Source organism: Protobothrops mucrosquamatus, unplaced genomic scaffold (genome assembly GCF_001527695.2).
Source record: "Protobothrops mucrosquamatus isolate PMUCROS unplaced genomic scaffold, P.Mucros_1.0 scaffold186, whole genome shotgun sequence".
Lineage (NCBI taxonomy): Eukaryota > Metazoa > Chordata > Lepidosauria > Squamata > Viperidae > Protobothrops > Protobothrops mucrosquamatus.
In genome coordinates, this window is record NW_015386544.1 from 101770 (window position 1) to 117575 (window position 15806).

Below are 15806 nucleotides of genomic sequence, written 5' to 3' on the forward strand. Positions count from 1 at the left end.
GGAGAGCACACTTAAAATCATTATTAACTCACTTCAAATTGAGAAGAGGTAGCTGTGTTGCTTTCTCAGCTTGAGAGTAACCCACAGAAAAAAACCCTCCATTTTATTTTATTGTCTAGGAGGCAATGGCAGATCTATTAAGCATGTTAGAGATATTTAGAGTGCTGATGTGGTCTAATGAACGAGGATGTGAGAAGAATGTTGCACATGAAGCATTCAGGTAAAGTGGAGGTAATGTGAATCATTGGACATACAATGTCCAGTTCCATATTTAGCAACATTTCTTGGCAAAACTCTCTGAATTTTTTTTTTAAAAATGCTTCAGCTTGACACAAGCAGCTTCCTATACTTGCTTACCTCTAAAACTGCATCCGTTGGCTGGGTCAATCTCCCTCCCATCAATTTTGAATACCCAACGACCTGGCACATTAACATTGGTGGTCTCTTCGATGTTGACAATGTCTGGGGTTCTGGAACCAGGAATGCTAAAATAGTTGGTACTGTTTCCACCATTGAAACCAGCCTAGAAGACCAAAAAGGACAGTCACCTTCAAATTATCTGGAATGTCACCTGATGAGTTTTATCTTTGATGCTTTTCTCCTCCCAAATGACCTTATATTCTTTTGAAGACAAAACAGCGGTCACACCTTAACATCTCACCACTGTATTATGGTAAAACCTCAAGTGGCCTGGAGTCCATAGAGTCAATGCCATGCACACTTCAGGCTCTGAGAATTATGGGAGGAAAGGAGCTCTCTTCTCCCCCAGACCCAGAAATTACAGGAAAAAGATGTTAGCCCTTGGTGGTAAATCCAGGCAACGAACACAACCAGGAGCACTAGCACTATCTCTATTGTATGCTACATTAACAGAATCTTGCAAGGCTGAATATTTCTCCCCTCCTCTCTTTTCAGTCTCTAGAAAACTAGGGAGGGTCCTTTGTGAAATGCTTCCCATGTTCTTCCCCACCTGTAGATTGAACTGCTTCTTCTCAAGCCATTTCCTAGGCTGTGAGTCTTCCTCCGTCTCCCAAGGTCATTCCTGCAGACCATCACATATATCCCCTTCTGTGTTTATTGATGGAGTCAGGCAACCTCCCTTGCATTTTAGTGATTTTTTCCCCACCTGACCAGCAATAATAGTGTGTGTCAAATTCTTCATATCAATAATATTCAGCAGAGAAAGGAAAAAGATTTTGAAGCTGAAACTTTCTTTCCTTGGAATAGCCTACCATTCCAGGGATATTGAAAATAGTCTGAATTTCAGTGCATTGATTTCAGAATGTTTTGCACAGCTCTAGGGCAAGAGATTTTACAATGCTTGGATTATTGCAAATACACACTCAGACAGTGATAATTGACTATCCCCTGGTCATCCCAAAGAACAGTCAAACCTCCCGTGTTCTAGATTGGCTATTTAGGTCTTTATTTTCTTGGTAAAATGTAAGTAATCTTTTCCCATGGATGCTGCATACAGAGCTGTCGTGTGAAAAAGAAGCCCGTGATGGTCATCTAATTATCCTACCTGGGCCATCACTCCACCAAGACCAGTTAGAGGGTCTCCTCCACTCGCAGTTCCTGTGGTCCAGTTAATTTCTTCATAATTGAACATGGCGAAGGAGGCTGTTCCATCTGAGATAAGGAGAGCTTGGAAAGTGTTCACCTGTTTAAAATACAACTGTTTACTCAGAGGTCAACTCTTCTTTCCAAAGGAAATTACTTTCCAAAATACTTATTTATTTTTTTAAAAAAAGAAGGATTTGTTTCAACATCTTATTTCTGAACTTGAAGCCAATTTTATGAATCTGAAAGACATTTATTTTCTAAGAAAAAATATATATCATTAATTCCTTTAAAAATAAACCTAAGTGTATTTTATAACGAGAAAGGAAAAATATATTAGGGAAATAAAGTTGAATTTTGGAAACAACAGTTAATCCCACCAATGAGTAAGATCTGTGGCTCTTAGCTATCCGCATATCTTCTACTGAAATACGGTTTTAGTCCAGAAGAAAGAAAAACAAAGTAATAAAAATGTCCAAAAGCAGATCAAATTACAAGTAACACATATATAATAAATGATATGTCTGTCAAAGAGCTTTTATTATCTAGTATGAACTTATTAAAGAAGCTCCTATTATTCAGTGATGGCAGCCTTTGTGCTTGATGTCATCAATTGGTCTGGAAGGGTCACCTCAACGAAAGCTTCGCCATTTAATGACTGTCCCTCGCTCATCCTACAGGTGGCAGTGTTAGAGTAAGAAAGGAAAAAGCATGAATAAAAGTTTGCATTATCTGATTTGGTTATTTCCTCTCTGAAGATGGTGCAGTAATGCCATCCTAATTTGTAGGATAGTCCACGGGATTTTGTACTGAAAACAATCCATCTACAAGCAGCAAAAGCACCAGATCGAATATACCCGTCAACAAGTTTGTTCCAGAAGATTTGATATTCATTGATGTCATAATTAATTTGTGACAGTTTATCTACATGTACAAATGCACAGTGACGTGGTACAATAAAACTGTTGAACTGAGTGGGCTTTGACCATCTCTGTGGTTCTGACCTGCTTTTCTAGAAATTTTTTCTTGCTATTTCCAAGCAACAAATTGTGCTGATCCCTGTACTAAATCTAAATAGGAAAATTTGAGCCGATGGAAACATATTCGGTTCCACTTTCCATTGCATCCTCATAAATCAAAGGATTTGATTTCTGACGTGCTTCCTTCCCTTGCGTTTGTCCTACAGAAAGAAAACAATCAATAACGAACATTTCTTCAATAATTAAAGCAATGGCATTAGATAACTGTGATTGTACTGTGGATGCAAATAAACCCCTTGATGTTGTGTTTAGCTTTCATTATTAGTATGCTAAAGATGGGATCACGCTGTGCTCTAAGAAGGCAGCTCAAAACCTCCCAGTCTGATCTTGCTTCCTTGGGATGTCTGGCTGAGCCTCAGGGTGATCAGAGGAACAAATCAAAGTCTGTAAAGTTATTTTAAAGTCTCCTCATAAAAGTTCAAAATAAGAATCAAGGAACCTTAAAATAGTCTGACAGATGGTATTTCAAACAGCACCCACTCCAAGTCAGATGTATGATTAGAGTTGAGACAACTCAACTTCTGAGAATTAAATAAAGGTGATTTCAATTCCTACATAATCTGGACGTTGCATATGGTCTGGAAGAAGTCCAGAGCCATTTTGGTGAAGGTAGCTTTCTGTTACAGCCGCTCCATGACAAGGGCTTATATAAAAATCTCATTAAAGTCACCTGATGCAACAGCTTGCTTCCCCCACCTCACTTACTGACCAACTGCTTTACTTACCCTGAATTTAATAGCATTATTAGACCATTTGGAGCAATTAAAATCAGGTTGCTGTAGCAGCTACGCATCATAACTCCCGAATCCATTCTCTCTCCATTTATATTTAAGGGAGGCGAAGTAAGAAATGATTATGTCTGCTTTTTTAAAAAAACAATAACAGATCCTAAAGAGTTTTCCATATGTGACTTGGGTTTTCCAACCCGGTCAATCTGTCCATAGAGAGGAAAAGAGGAAGGAAGGAAGGAAGATCCTGCACTTTCCCTAGGAAATTTCAGCTGAAGAGAATTGATTTTCTGCTTATGTTTTACTTAAGGTCTTTCGAAGCTCATTGGATCTTTTAAAAACCCCATCAATTTGTAGTTAAGGTTCAGCTTTAGTTAAGGTTTGCTGCATGAGATTCCACAGAGTGTAATCTCTGGTTACAAAGCGTAGAAGAGCATGTTTGCTTGAGATAAACAGTGGAGCTGAATCAGGGTCATTTGTTCTGATGAGTGATCCTTCCCTCCAGGATGAAATACAGGCAAGTCCTCGGCTTGCAACAGTTCATTTAGTGACCCTTCAAAGTTACGTCGTCATTGAAAAGAGTGACTTATGACCGTTTTTCACATTTACAGCCATGTCAGCATTCCCATGGTCATGTGGTAAAAATTTGAATGCTTGACAACTGACTCATGATGGTCGCCGTGTCCTGGGGGTCACGTGTTCCCCTTTTGCGACCTTTTAACAAGCAAAGTCCATGGGGGAAGCCCGATTCACTTAGCAACCAGGTTACTAACTTAACAACTGCAGTGATTTGCTTAGCAACCCTGGGTAAAAAAGGTCATAAAATGGGGCAAAACTCACTTAACAGATGTTTCACTTAGCAACAGAAAATTTGGGCTCAATTGAGATCGTAAGTTGAGGACTAATTTGTTAGGCCTTTCAGGACAAGAATGAATTCTATCGCATTTCCTGCTTATAATTTTTCAACTGCTGGGCTGGTTTTTTGTTTCCCCCCCCCCACCCCTAGGCACTGAAGCTTCAATGGGAAGCTACTACTCTATGCAGATGCTCTGTGTGATATGGCACCCAACTCTACATCAGCCTAGCCAGGAAAATTCAGCCTCCTCTTTGGGATGAGGGCCACCCTTGGCCCTCAACAGCAGCGGCTAAGCCTCAAGCATCCCCTTGGCCAAACTCTCAGCCAGTATGAAAAGGACCACAGGAGGGCAATATTCAAATTCTGTCCCCCCCCCAAAGATTTGGTAGCTTCTTCAGAAGATAACAGAATGACTGAGTTAGGAGGTCTTCTAGGCCAAGGGAGACCGAAAACTACTGAGAGATTCAGGAGAAACCACACCGTTGAAGACTTTGCTGTACATGTGTTGAACAAACCAAGATGTACGGACTGGGCTGAATCCGATTGGACCTGGAACTTCTGCTCCATCAAGGAAGATTGCAGCTGCCTGGCAAAGAAGACATTCATCCATTGCCTCTCTGCAGTGGGAGGCTACTGCTCACCCAGCTCTTTTGGCTGGGATATTAAAATAATCCTGCTGCTCCTTCTGAACTGTACATTTATTATACAGGCAGCTGTCTTCCATCACCCCTGGAAAATAACTCATTCTCACCCAGGAAACGGATGAGAGAGCAATACAATGATAATCCTATAAAAATGCGACGTGTCTTCTCTTTGAAGCTAACCCTGGCAGGTTTTGTCTTCCTCCGCTTTCATTTCAGAGGCAAGCAGGGCCAGATAAAAACGTAACTGGCTCACACACAAACACACACACACACAAACCCCAGCCGAACTGCGTCTGATGCTGTTCTGCTTCCAGCTCCATCTTTGAATTTTGGGCATAAAACAAGGTTTTTACAGCAAAGGGAACTCAGAAAGAGGCACGTTGATGGGGATGGAAGACCGGGCTTTTGCAAATATGTGTTTATTTCCTGTTGGCTCGGTCATGGTCCTGTTATTAATATTTATTTAGCGTCTGATGAGAATGTGACGGAAGAGAAGTAAAGATATATATACAGAGTCTACGTAATTATAAATAAAACTTCTACGGGGATATCCCAGTGGCTTCATAAGAGTCCTCTTGACATTAGGATGTTCTATCCCAGTGGTGGTAAACCTATGGCACACATGCCAGAGGGGGCATACAGAGCCCTCTCTGTGGGCATGTGTGCTGTCGCCCCAGCCCCACCTCCCCCCACAGCCCCCTCCTCACCAGCAGCCTCCCCGGAGGAGAGTCGCCCCCGGGCATGGCCCACATGGAGCAGCGCAGCCAAGGACCTGGCAGCCGAGCAGCAGGGACAAGACTCCACCCTCGCACTCCGTCGTGCGCAGATGATGCTGTGGGGCGCAGGTGGAGGGTGTGGCCACCATGGCGCTGTAGGGCCACCTGGGCGATCTGCAGCGGGCCGTGGAGGTGGTAGGTGGCCCTGCGGGCGAGTGGCGCGGGGGGCAAAGCGGGGGGGCGGTTTTTGGGTACCCGGTGTCTAAAAGGTTCGCCATCACTGTTCTATCCTTTAAAAAAAAAAAAAAAAAAACCACCTACAGATAATCCTCGATTTTTGTTTAGCGACCATTTCAATGAAAAAAATTGATCCATGACTGGTCTTTGCATTGACAACAATCGCAGCATTTCCACAGTCACATGGTCAAAATTGGTTGTGTGGCACCCGGCATGAATTTAGGACAGTTGCAGCATTCCGGGGTCAAGTCCTCACCATTTGGGATCTTCCCAGACGGCTTTGGCCAAGCAAAGTCAATAAGGGAAGCTGGATTTACTGAATTATAGCCTGATTTACTTCGCAACCACAGTATCAATAGTCCTCAACTTACCACCACAATTGAGCCCCCAAATTTCAGTTGCTAAGTGAGACAGTTAAATGAACTTTGCCCCAGTTGTTAAGTGAATCACTGCAACTGTGAAGTTAGGAACGTGGCTGTGAAGTGAATCTGATTTCCCCATTGACATTGCATGTCAGAAGGTCGCCACGTGACCCCAGGGGACCCTGCAACCGTTACAAAACCCACACCCAGTTGTGTCTCAATTTGGATCACGTGACCCTGGGGATGCCGCAACAGTTGTAAGTGTGCAAAAATGGCCATAAGTCCCTTTTTTTCCCAGTGTCGCCGTAACTTTGAACGGTCACTAAACAAACTCTTGTAAGTCGATTAAGTATTTCACTTAAACAAACGTGGCAAAAAAAAAGATTGTCAAATCGGGCACACTTAACATCCACCTTGCTTAGCAACGGAAATTCTGGTCCCAATTCGAGGCGTACCAGTACAGAATAAGAATATTGTACACACATCCCCCTTGCAGACACAGCTTGCATGGATTTCCCCATAAAAGATGCTTAGCTTGAAAACTCATTGCAAAACCCAGGAAAAACTGCCTTTCAAGAAATCCCAGTTCCCAGTAATAGTCTACGACAGGGGTCTGCAAGCTTGACAACTTTAAGACTTGTGGACTTCAGCTCCCAGAATTCCTCAGAAAAGGCTTAGCTGCTCTCCTTGAAAACAGGGCACTGAACAAAATCTTCAGTATTTCTACTGCGCAAACACTCCCACACAATACGTCTCTCTGAATCTATCATTCTGGAGGTTCCCATATATCTAGCACAGAGGTCCCCAACCTTTTGGGCACCAGGGACCGATTCCGTGGAGAGAGGTTTTTCCGCAGACCGTAGGGTGTGTAGTTTTGTGTGCTGCCTGCATCCCACGGATGGGGCTTTGCTTGTTTGTGCGGACTGGTTGCTGGCATGCCGCGGCCCTGTACCGGTCCACAGACCGGGGGTTGGGGACCCCTGATCTAGCAAACATAGATGAGGGCTGGACATTATAGCGCTAAATCTCTGCACATTTCTGAGAACTAATGGTTTAAACACGCCAACGATACTTAACGATGCTTCCGATGCAATTCTTCATCATTACTTACGTTACATGTAATGTAACTTAGGTAATGATTAAATGAGGTCAGCAAAACGCATACATATTTTTCATTTGGAAAAAAAAAACAGACTTTAGTTTTCTCATCCTACATTGCAAGATTTAAAAGAGAGGGATGGCAGCCCAGGATTTATTCAATGTGGTGCAGGGAGGTTGATTCATCCCACCACGACTACCCCCCCCCCCATTTCCCCCCAAAATCTTTTATAGCTCTGTCAGGATGATATCTCTGTTTTATTTACTGTCCTCTGTGGATCTGCTGAGATCATTCACCGTTCATTCACCACGGCTCCAAAGAACAGACCCATCCTATGCCCTACTCTGGAAAAAATAGTTTAAAAGAAGCTGCTTTTGCGCAGATTGCCCCAACCAAATGAAGACACAAACAGGGTTTGGCGGCTGGGGAGAGTCATACAACATGCTAAATCTAAAGCATGAATTGTTCACCAACATCTAACTTTGATAAATAAAATGGGTTAGCACAACTGCCAGGTTTTGTGAGATGCATAGCTAAGAGAATAACAGAGTTGGAAGGGACCTTGGAGGTCTTCTAGTCTAACCCCCTGCTCAGGCAAGAGACCCTCTACCTTTTCAGATAAATGGTTGTCCAACCTCTTCTTAGAAACCTCCAATGTTGGAGCACCCACAACTTCTGCTAAATAAATGGCCTTACTGTCTGGTTTAACACCATGTGCCAGTGGTGTCTTATTTTACACAGCATGCAACAAAGACAAGGACTGGATTGTGCAAACTGCAATAAGCTACCAACAATCCCCCCACCCCATTTCAACTAGGTCCAGTCTAGCACATCGCTGTGATGGACCATTTCCTTAGTCACTGGGCTTGGTGAATTAGGAATTGGGAATTACAAGGGATGCTGGTTGGTTTTCATCTGAATGGTAGGAAGGTGGAGCATACGAAAAGAGTAGCCATGCCTACATGGACCTCCTCCATACCTACCTGGAGTGCATCCTGAGCAGAGATTATTCTATGGTAATGCAGAGTATCCCACCCCCCATTTAGCTATAGACAGAGCTTTTTTCTCATAGAACGCCCAGAACAGAGTTCCGGCACCTTTTTTGGATGGAACCTTGTAGGGTAAGCAAGGCGGGTTGTATGACGTGTGTGAGTTCCGGCACTTTTTTTTTTTTTTTAGAAAAAAAGCACTGGCTATAGAGTTTGCATTAATTGCTACACTGAGATGTTTTCCATGTGGTAGGTTGAAGAAAACTTCCCAATTCTACATGTGCACCCTGAGTAAACAAAGCTCGTCCACCAGGAAAAATGTCTGGAGATTAAAAACTTGGGAGACTGGTAGCACTTTTTTCCAATCAACAATTTTACTAAAAGGCTATTTTAGGCTAGTGCTTTTCAAACTGGTCAACTTTAAGATGGGTGGACTTCAACTCTCAGAATTCTGAAATTGCTAATTTTGGAAATGCCTTTGAATGACATTTTATTTTTGTGGGAAGCTACCAGACTCCCTCTGGGTTTGGGGCACAGCAGATTAACATAGCTCTCCTTCTACAGATCTGGAGGTTAGGTGTCCTAGACCAGAGGAACCCAGATGCGGATCTTACCGGGGTTGTGCTGCTGCCTCCGTAGAAGGTAACTTCATCCCACGTAGCGATAAAAACAGACACGGCGGTGAAGGAGGGCAGGTTCTTGAAATATTTCCTGATATCTTTCGAGACTTTCATGAGCAGCACCGGGTCAGTGGTCTCCCGGTAGTAGATTTCTCCCCGGATGCCATTGTGGACATCTGCCCAAAAAGGGGCGATGAAAGCCCTCCCGTCAGCTAGAGGGAAGGATTCTGGGGTGAACTGGCTGACCAGCACATTGAAGGAAACCACTCCGTTGTTGTTGACCTGCAAGGCAGGATGAAGGTGTGATATGGGTTAGCAGGAAGCAAAAATGTCAGCTTAAAATGATGCCTGGACAAATGTCTGCTTAGAAACCAGATTCTGAAGTTGCAATTTATTCTTCCTGTGTGTTTGTGTGTGTGTGTGTGTGTTTGTATCTGAAATAGTTTGGTCCCTTCCTCTCAATCCTGCCTTGGAAAAATAATGGTCTCATTTTAAGCAGCAACTTGGGAGGCTGAGTAAATGATGCAGCTCCTGAGGAAAAAACAATCCCCAACGCAGAAACATATATATATATATATATATATGTCCTTTAAAATTCTAAAAATTGGAGGATGACTCCTGGGTAAATTCATGTTCGAAGGGTCACAAGCAGTGAGACCACCAGGAGATTAAAAAGTTACAAAAATTTATTGCTATTAAAACATTAATATATATATATATATATATATATCTGCAGCTTCTTGACATATTCTGGTTTTCATGCCAACAGCATAATGTTTAACATGCCAAAGCCTGCACATCATTTGAGTGTTTAATCAGCTGCACAAGGATGTTGCTGGGCTTTTATAATCTTGCCCCTTGCACACTCGCCTCCTAAGCGCACCTATGATTTTCATTAATAATAGAGCCTCTCGTTCATAACGTGCAGGAACTTGGCAGGGAGGACACAATTAATCTTCCTCTTCTCCGAGAAAGGCTGGCGGAGAGCGGTGTTTAAAATGCAGATGTAATGGCAGGGAAAAGCGCCTTTGGTTTTACCAAGTGGTGCTTTACTTACAAAAATGGTCCTGTACGGCACGCCAAAGAAAATGAAGGGGAAGGAGAGCTTGATTTCTGGAGAGCTGCCATCATCCACTTTGGGGGTTTTGGTGTCATTGGGCCAAAAAGGGTATAAGATGCCCATAGTCTGGGCTGCAACAAAGAAACACACAGAGAGAAATAATTATTCTAGTGCCAACCACACCCCATGCCGTACCCCTTGTTCCTTCCTCCAAGTTTGCTCCATTTTTTCACCCTGGCAGATGTTTGCAAAAAGTGCAGTCCAGGCTCACCTCTATTTATTTATGTATAATTTTATTTTGGTCTTAGTTAGCTAATAATACTCTAGTAATCAGCTGGACACATTGGAGGGTGAAGAGGGGACTTGTGTTGCTGGTCTTTCAATGGGCCAGTGGAATATCTACACTTTCCATCTCATGAGACTGGTGGAATGGGTGTTGAAGGAGGCTGAGGGCTTGCAGAAGTTGGGCGAGCAGCAGAAGATTGGCATCAATTGCCTTGAGTTAGTAACACGGTTGTTAAGTGAATCTGGCTTCCCCATGGACTTTGCTTGTCAGAAGGTCGCAAAATGGGATCACCTGACCTTGGGACACGGCAACGGTCATAAATGTGAACCAGTTGCCAAGCATCTGAATTTTGATCACGGGACCACGGGGATGCTGCAACGGTCATAAGTGTGAAAAACGATCATAAGTTATTTTTTTCAGTGCCGTTGCAACTTTGAACGGTCACGAAAGGAACTGTTGTAAGGATTATCTGTAACTGAATGATTCTGGATTCTGAAAATGGAAAGGCATTTGGTTCCCTATCCTGTAATGCTCCCCCACTGTCACTAGTCATCCCAAGATTGTCCCTTCACCCCCATGTGCTGAAAATGTTTCCCAAACTCAGAGTCATACATCACATCCCCGCCCTTGCTATGCAGACATGATAGTTCATGCTGATTTATGATGTCACTGTGATGGTCTTCTTAATTTGTGGTCACCACTTGAATGCCTTCCATGGGGCACAAAACGTTCATTCCTTCTGCTCCTTCATCAACAGCACTTCTCTACTGCTGAATTTTTGCAAGCTTACAGCAGAACATGGATGTTTCTTTTCTTCGGCAAACGGCAGAAGCTGCAGAGGGTTCTACTCCAAAGCAAGGCCTCAGTGAGTCTGTCTGCTTCCAAAGAATTGTTCGAAATGCCCTCACGTAAACCTCCCATGAGGGTGTCATAAAAAAATTGGAGAAGCTGGCAGATGGCACATCTGTCTTGCATATGGATGCGGACCGTGTTAGCAAGTTATACAGTAGCAGGGATTATTTTGCCAGACAACGAATAACAAAAAAAGCATTCGACTGCTACTAAAATAGCTGTAGTAACATCTCAACTCACAGGTGTTAAACGTAGGATTATTTTTTAAGGTTCCTTCACCTCTTCTAGGTATGGCATTAGGTCTGTTTTTCAATACTTATTGTGTTAGTCATGGACTGGGGGTGGTGGTGATGGGGGGGTGGTGGTGAAGGCACCGGTCTAGAAACCAAGAGATGGTGAGTTCTAGTCCTGCCTTAGACATGAATGCTGGCTGGGTGACTTTGGGCCAATCGCTCTCTGTCAGCCCTAGAAAGGAAGCAAGGAGAAAGCACTTCTGAAAAAACCTTGCCAAGAGAATGGCAGGGACCTGTCCAGGCACTCTCTGAGAATTTGACATGATTGATCTGAAGGAAAAATAAAGACTGTAGTTGGAGTTGCGTCCCTTTTAAAAAGTTGCATTAGACCCCTTACAAATGGTTTACACGGACTTTCTATGATGAAAAACCGTGTGCCCATTTCGCCCCTTCCCTCCCACCTTGCCAAAACAGACACAAAAGAAAAGTGGAAATGGATGATGTAGTAAGATGGAGTCTTATAAAAAATCAGAATTGGGATTAGCAACCACTTGGAGAAGCAATTTTGTCAGGCAGGTCCCCTTAAACTGCTGCAGAATCATGAGAAAATTGAGGTTTGTTTGTTTTTTTTAAAAAAGGAACTACTCAACATCTAGCCTTTTTGACCTACAAAGTTCTGCACAGTTGTTTACAAGAGAGCCAACATGCAATCAAAAAGATCAAGCAAGGAAACACGTCAGTCGAGCCAGATATACCACAAGCAACTGGAGTGGAATAGAGTTTAAATTTAAAATCTCATTAAATTGCCAAATGAAACAAAATTAAAATAAAGGAAAATATGGGGAGGGGGGGACATTCTTGCTGATGATTAAAAACTTTTTTTAAAAAGGCTCAGAGTCTCCCTGGGGACAGAGTGACATAATCCGTTATTATGAAAAGGTTTTGCTTTTAATGTATAAGAAATGGGGAAGGGATACATTTTAAGGCAAAAATACCTGAATTCATACCTTTATTTTTAAGCTGAAACCAACAAATCTTGGCTTCTCTGACCTGTTACAGGTGCTATACAGGTAAAAAGCCTCACCAGAATCCACCTGCATGATTACAAACGATTGCTTTGAATTTAATTTTACATTTTTGCCAGAGTAGAATTTCCACAGCAGTGTGGGAATTGGGTCCCACATATGCAACAATGCCTTTCTAGGATGTGCACCAATTCCAGAACCACGAAGATGGGATCTGTCACATTCCCTATTCATCACCTTCCCATCCTGATTGGGCCGGAGAATCCACAATGCTAACTGGGTGGTCTCATTCACATGTATTTCTAGCAGGGGTAAAGTCACACCACAATGAAACAACCTTAGACACGTCTGAAGAAGATATTTTTGGTAGAATCGTACAAAGCTGAGGATGTGTGGTAAGGAAACAATTCCTGATGGACACCTTCCTTGCTTGTCAGGTAACCTGCCTAAAGTCTTCCATGCAGTAGATTGTCAGAATGAACAGAGAGCACATCAGTATCCCATGTTGAAAACCTGAAATACTAACCTTGCTGTTGTAGAAGTAGGAAAGTAAAGGCCACCCAGCTTCTAAAGAATGATGGATGACTCATCCTAGGAAGGGAAGAAACAAAAAAAAACCCCAGAAAAGTGTAACCAATAACGATTCACAGGGATCTGTTCATCAATTCTCCATTAAGAAAATGTCAATCAAGGAACGTCCAAATTGACTGATGAGTCTAGAAATTTGGGGAATGAAGTTTAAAAAAACCCAAAACATTTGCAGATCTTAGACCTTCTCAACTAGCCAGGAGCTGTCAACATCCTTGTTAACTGGAAGGAGGAAGGAGAGGTAAATTGCTTGTTTTATATGACGGGTTCAAATGAAAAGTGCAATCTAACGATGGGTTAGGATATAAGAGTTTCCAAGGTCAGCAGTAAATAGGATTTAATGGGAACATCACTCAGAGGAAACATTCAACCCTTTAATAACCCCAAACAGTTTCTCCGTGATCTCTCCAGTACAAAGCTTTTGGCTGATTAGCTTTTCATTGTATACTAAAATGAGAGCCAATTATTGAGCATGGAGTGCTCTCTTTGCAGAGACTTTAAACCTCGATTAAACTAATTCCCTCTTCTCCCCCCTCTCTGCCCCTTGGAAAACTAGCTGAAGAATACTTAACATTTCTTGACTTGGAATTCGAAAATATATACAAGGATGCAGAGGCTAATCTTCTGTTCCATAAGCATACCCATCTCAGGAAGAATTGGTTAGAGATGTGGGTTAGGTGAGGGAAGGGGCAAGGGAAGAGGAGCTAAAAGCAAAATTACATAAATAATACAAACATCCAAGGTGATGTTTTAATTATTGGGGGGGGCAGTGGAAGTTCTCATGCATTGAGTACATAAAGAGACTGTAAGGTAAATTACACACCATTTCATCACTATCTGCCAACCTTCCCCATCTAAAAGTTACAGTACCGTAGAGGCAAAATGTGTGTTCTACTGAAAAATGCAGAACTAAAGAATTGTAGAGCCCGTAACAAGATTCTACTTAATTTTTTTGGAGGGAGTAAAGCATAAATAGAGCTAACATTTTATTGTGGAAGCCGATTTGTATTCCAAATCTGAACTAGGAGAAGTGTGGGATTGTGGTTATATACAGTAATAAAAATGTTTGCTTTTTGACAGAATTCCCAGATCAAGTTCTGCTTCTACCCAACTGATTTGAAAATCAGGACACACACACACACACACACACACAATTACTGATACACAACTCAACATGTTATCTTGCTAGCAACCTCTATAACCACTGAGGAAGCTAGTAAAATTTCATTCACGCAGAATCTGTACCCAATATGTTTATACTGCCCCAAAGACCTCTGAACAAAATGGGATTTCGTTCTGAATAATGGTGGCATCATTAATGTGAAAGTAAGCATCTTTAGCTCAAAGGTGCTTTTCCAAAAGGCAATTGGACTTTCTTGGCTTTTCTTTTTCCTTGAAAAAAAATCACTTCTTCAGTTATGAAGAACTGAAGAAGCTTCTTGGATAAGCAAAATGTTTTCAAAGAAAAAAAAACCCAAGCAAGTTCAGTTGCCTTTTGGAAAAGTACCTTTGGGACAACTATGACTGAATGATCGAGAATCTACATAGACACATAATCATCTTTGTCACTGTAGGACCTATTTGCAACTGCCCATTTCTATCATATATCTGTCCAGGAAGGCTGGCAAGAGAGGGGGATCAAATTGATGTCAGTGCCCAAAACTATCTTTTTATGTCTATCTGACTCTCCGCATTTGCAATCACCTTTTCACCTGCAATGCACCACTGTCTCTTACCTTGGCTGAGTCTTTAAAGACTCTTCAATCATGTTGCATAAAACCTGTCTCTGTGTGTGTGTGTGTGTGTGTACATGCCTGAAGAGATGCAGCTTAATTTTCCTGAAATGTATGACAGCAACGCATTAATTACAAAATATAGAAATTATAATATGTTAAGGACTTATATCTCATCTCACAGAAGCATTTAAGTGGGATGATAAGTGAACAAGGGAGCTGAAAGCGTTGCCTTTTTCTCTGCGTAATTGGGAACAGAAGCCGATATTAGTAGACTTATCACATCCAATTCGCAATCAGCTACATTCAGTGTTCCCATTACAGAGCATGTATTGCTTTTTATGTGGCTTCTGAGATATCAAACAAAATAAAAACAAACTAGAAGGCTGGTCTACAAAAAAAAATCATCAAACCGCTATCACAAAGACATATTTGTATCCCAAAAAGACAGTTTACAATGCAGGATAAAAAAAAACCTATTGTAAAACAAGAAATACAAATTTTAAATGGAAAACAAAATTACCCACCTGGTTTGCGGTCGAAGAAAAATTGTACCTGAAATCTGAAACCACGTTTTGATCAACTCTGGGAAAACTTATGTCAGCGAAGGATGCATGTCAATAAACAACTCCTAACAGTGATTGATGCTTCCAAAAATCCTTTTTTTTCCCCAACTGAAGAAAAAGCTAAATAAATGCTTTTCAATTAATAACCAATCGGTTTTGCATCTCAAATCTATGATGGTATGTTCGCTGATCAAAAGGTGAGTCAGAAATGGGCTGCAAATCCGAAGCAATCTCTGAAAACTGAAAACTTTCCAGGAGATCCAGAAAGGAAATGTCAAGGCTGGAAGAACTAGGTATGAGACTGTTTTGATCAGAATCACTTTTCACTTAGGGGGGGGGGGGAGTAGAGAAAAAGCAAGCATCCCTTCCTTTGTACTAAGGGAGGGTCTATATAGTGTTACCAAATTAGCATTAAAGAGCATAAGAACTAAACTCAGAGGAGAGAAGGACCTCTGGAGTCAAAGTAACCTTTTCCAAGCTTATAAAATACCCAAATTGATGTCTAGGAAGGAATTCAGGTGGATTTACAGTTTTCATAGATTTCTTACTTCAGATTCTCGTTTTCGAAGAAAATCAAAAGAAAATCGTTTCATGTCTGTGAACGTTTCA

General features: G+C 41.9%; 1 protein-coding gene across 1 annotated transcript in view; it reads right to left on the reverse strand.

Annotated features, from left to right (window-relative positions):
- The window catches only part of TECTA (tectorin alpha), a 43713-nt gene extending 30813 nt beyond the window's left edge, over positions 1 to 12900 (reverse strand). Inside the window, exons 1-5 of the mRNA XM_015813735.1 lie at positions 12837 to 12900; positions 9912 to 10045; positions 8849 to 9136; positions 1526 to 1663; positions 358 to 523 (exon numbers count right to left, since the gene is read on the reverse strand). Of these exons, the coding sequence (XP_015669221.1) occupies positions 358 to 523; positions 1526 to 1663; positions 8849 to 9136; positions 9912 to 10045; positions 12837 to 12900 (790 nt within the window). The remainder of the gene's footprint in view (positions 1 to 357; positions 524 to 1525; positions 1664 to 8848; positions 9137 to 9911; positions 10046 to 12836) is intronic.
- Between the last annotated feature and the right edge of the window lie 2906 nt (positions 12901 to 15806).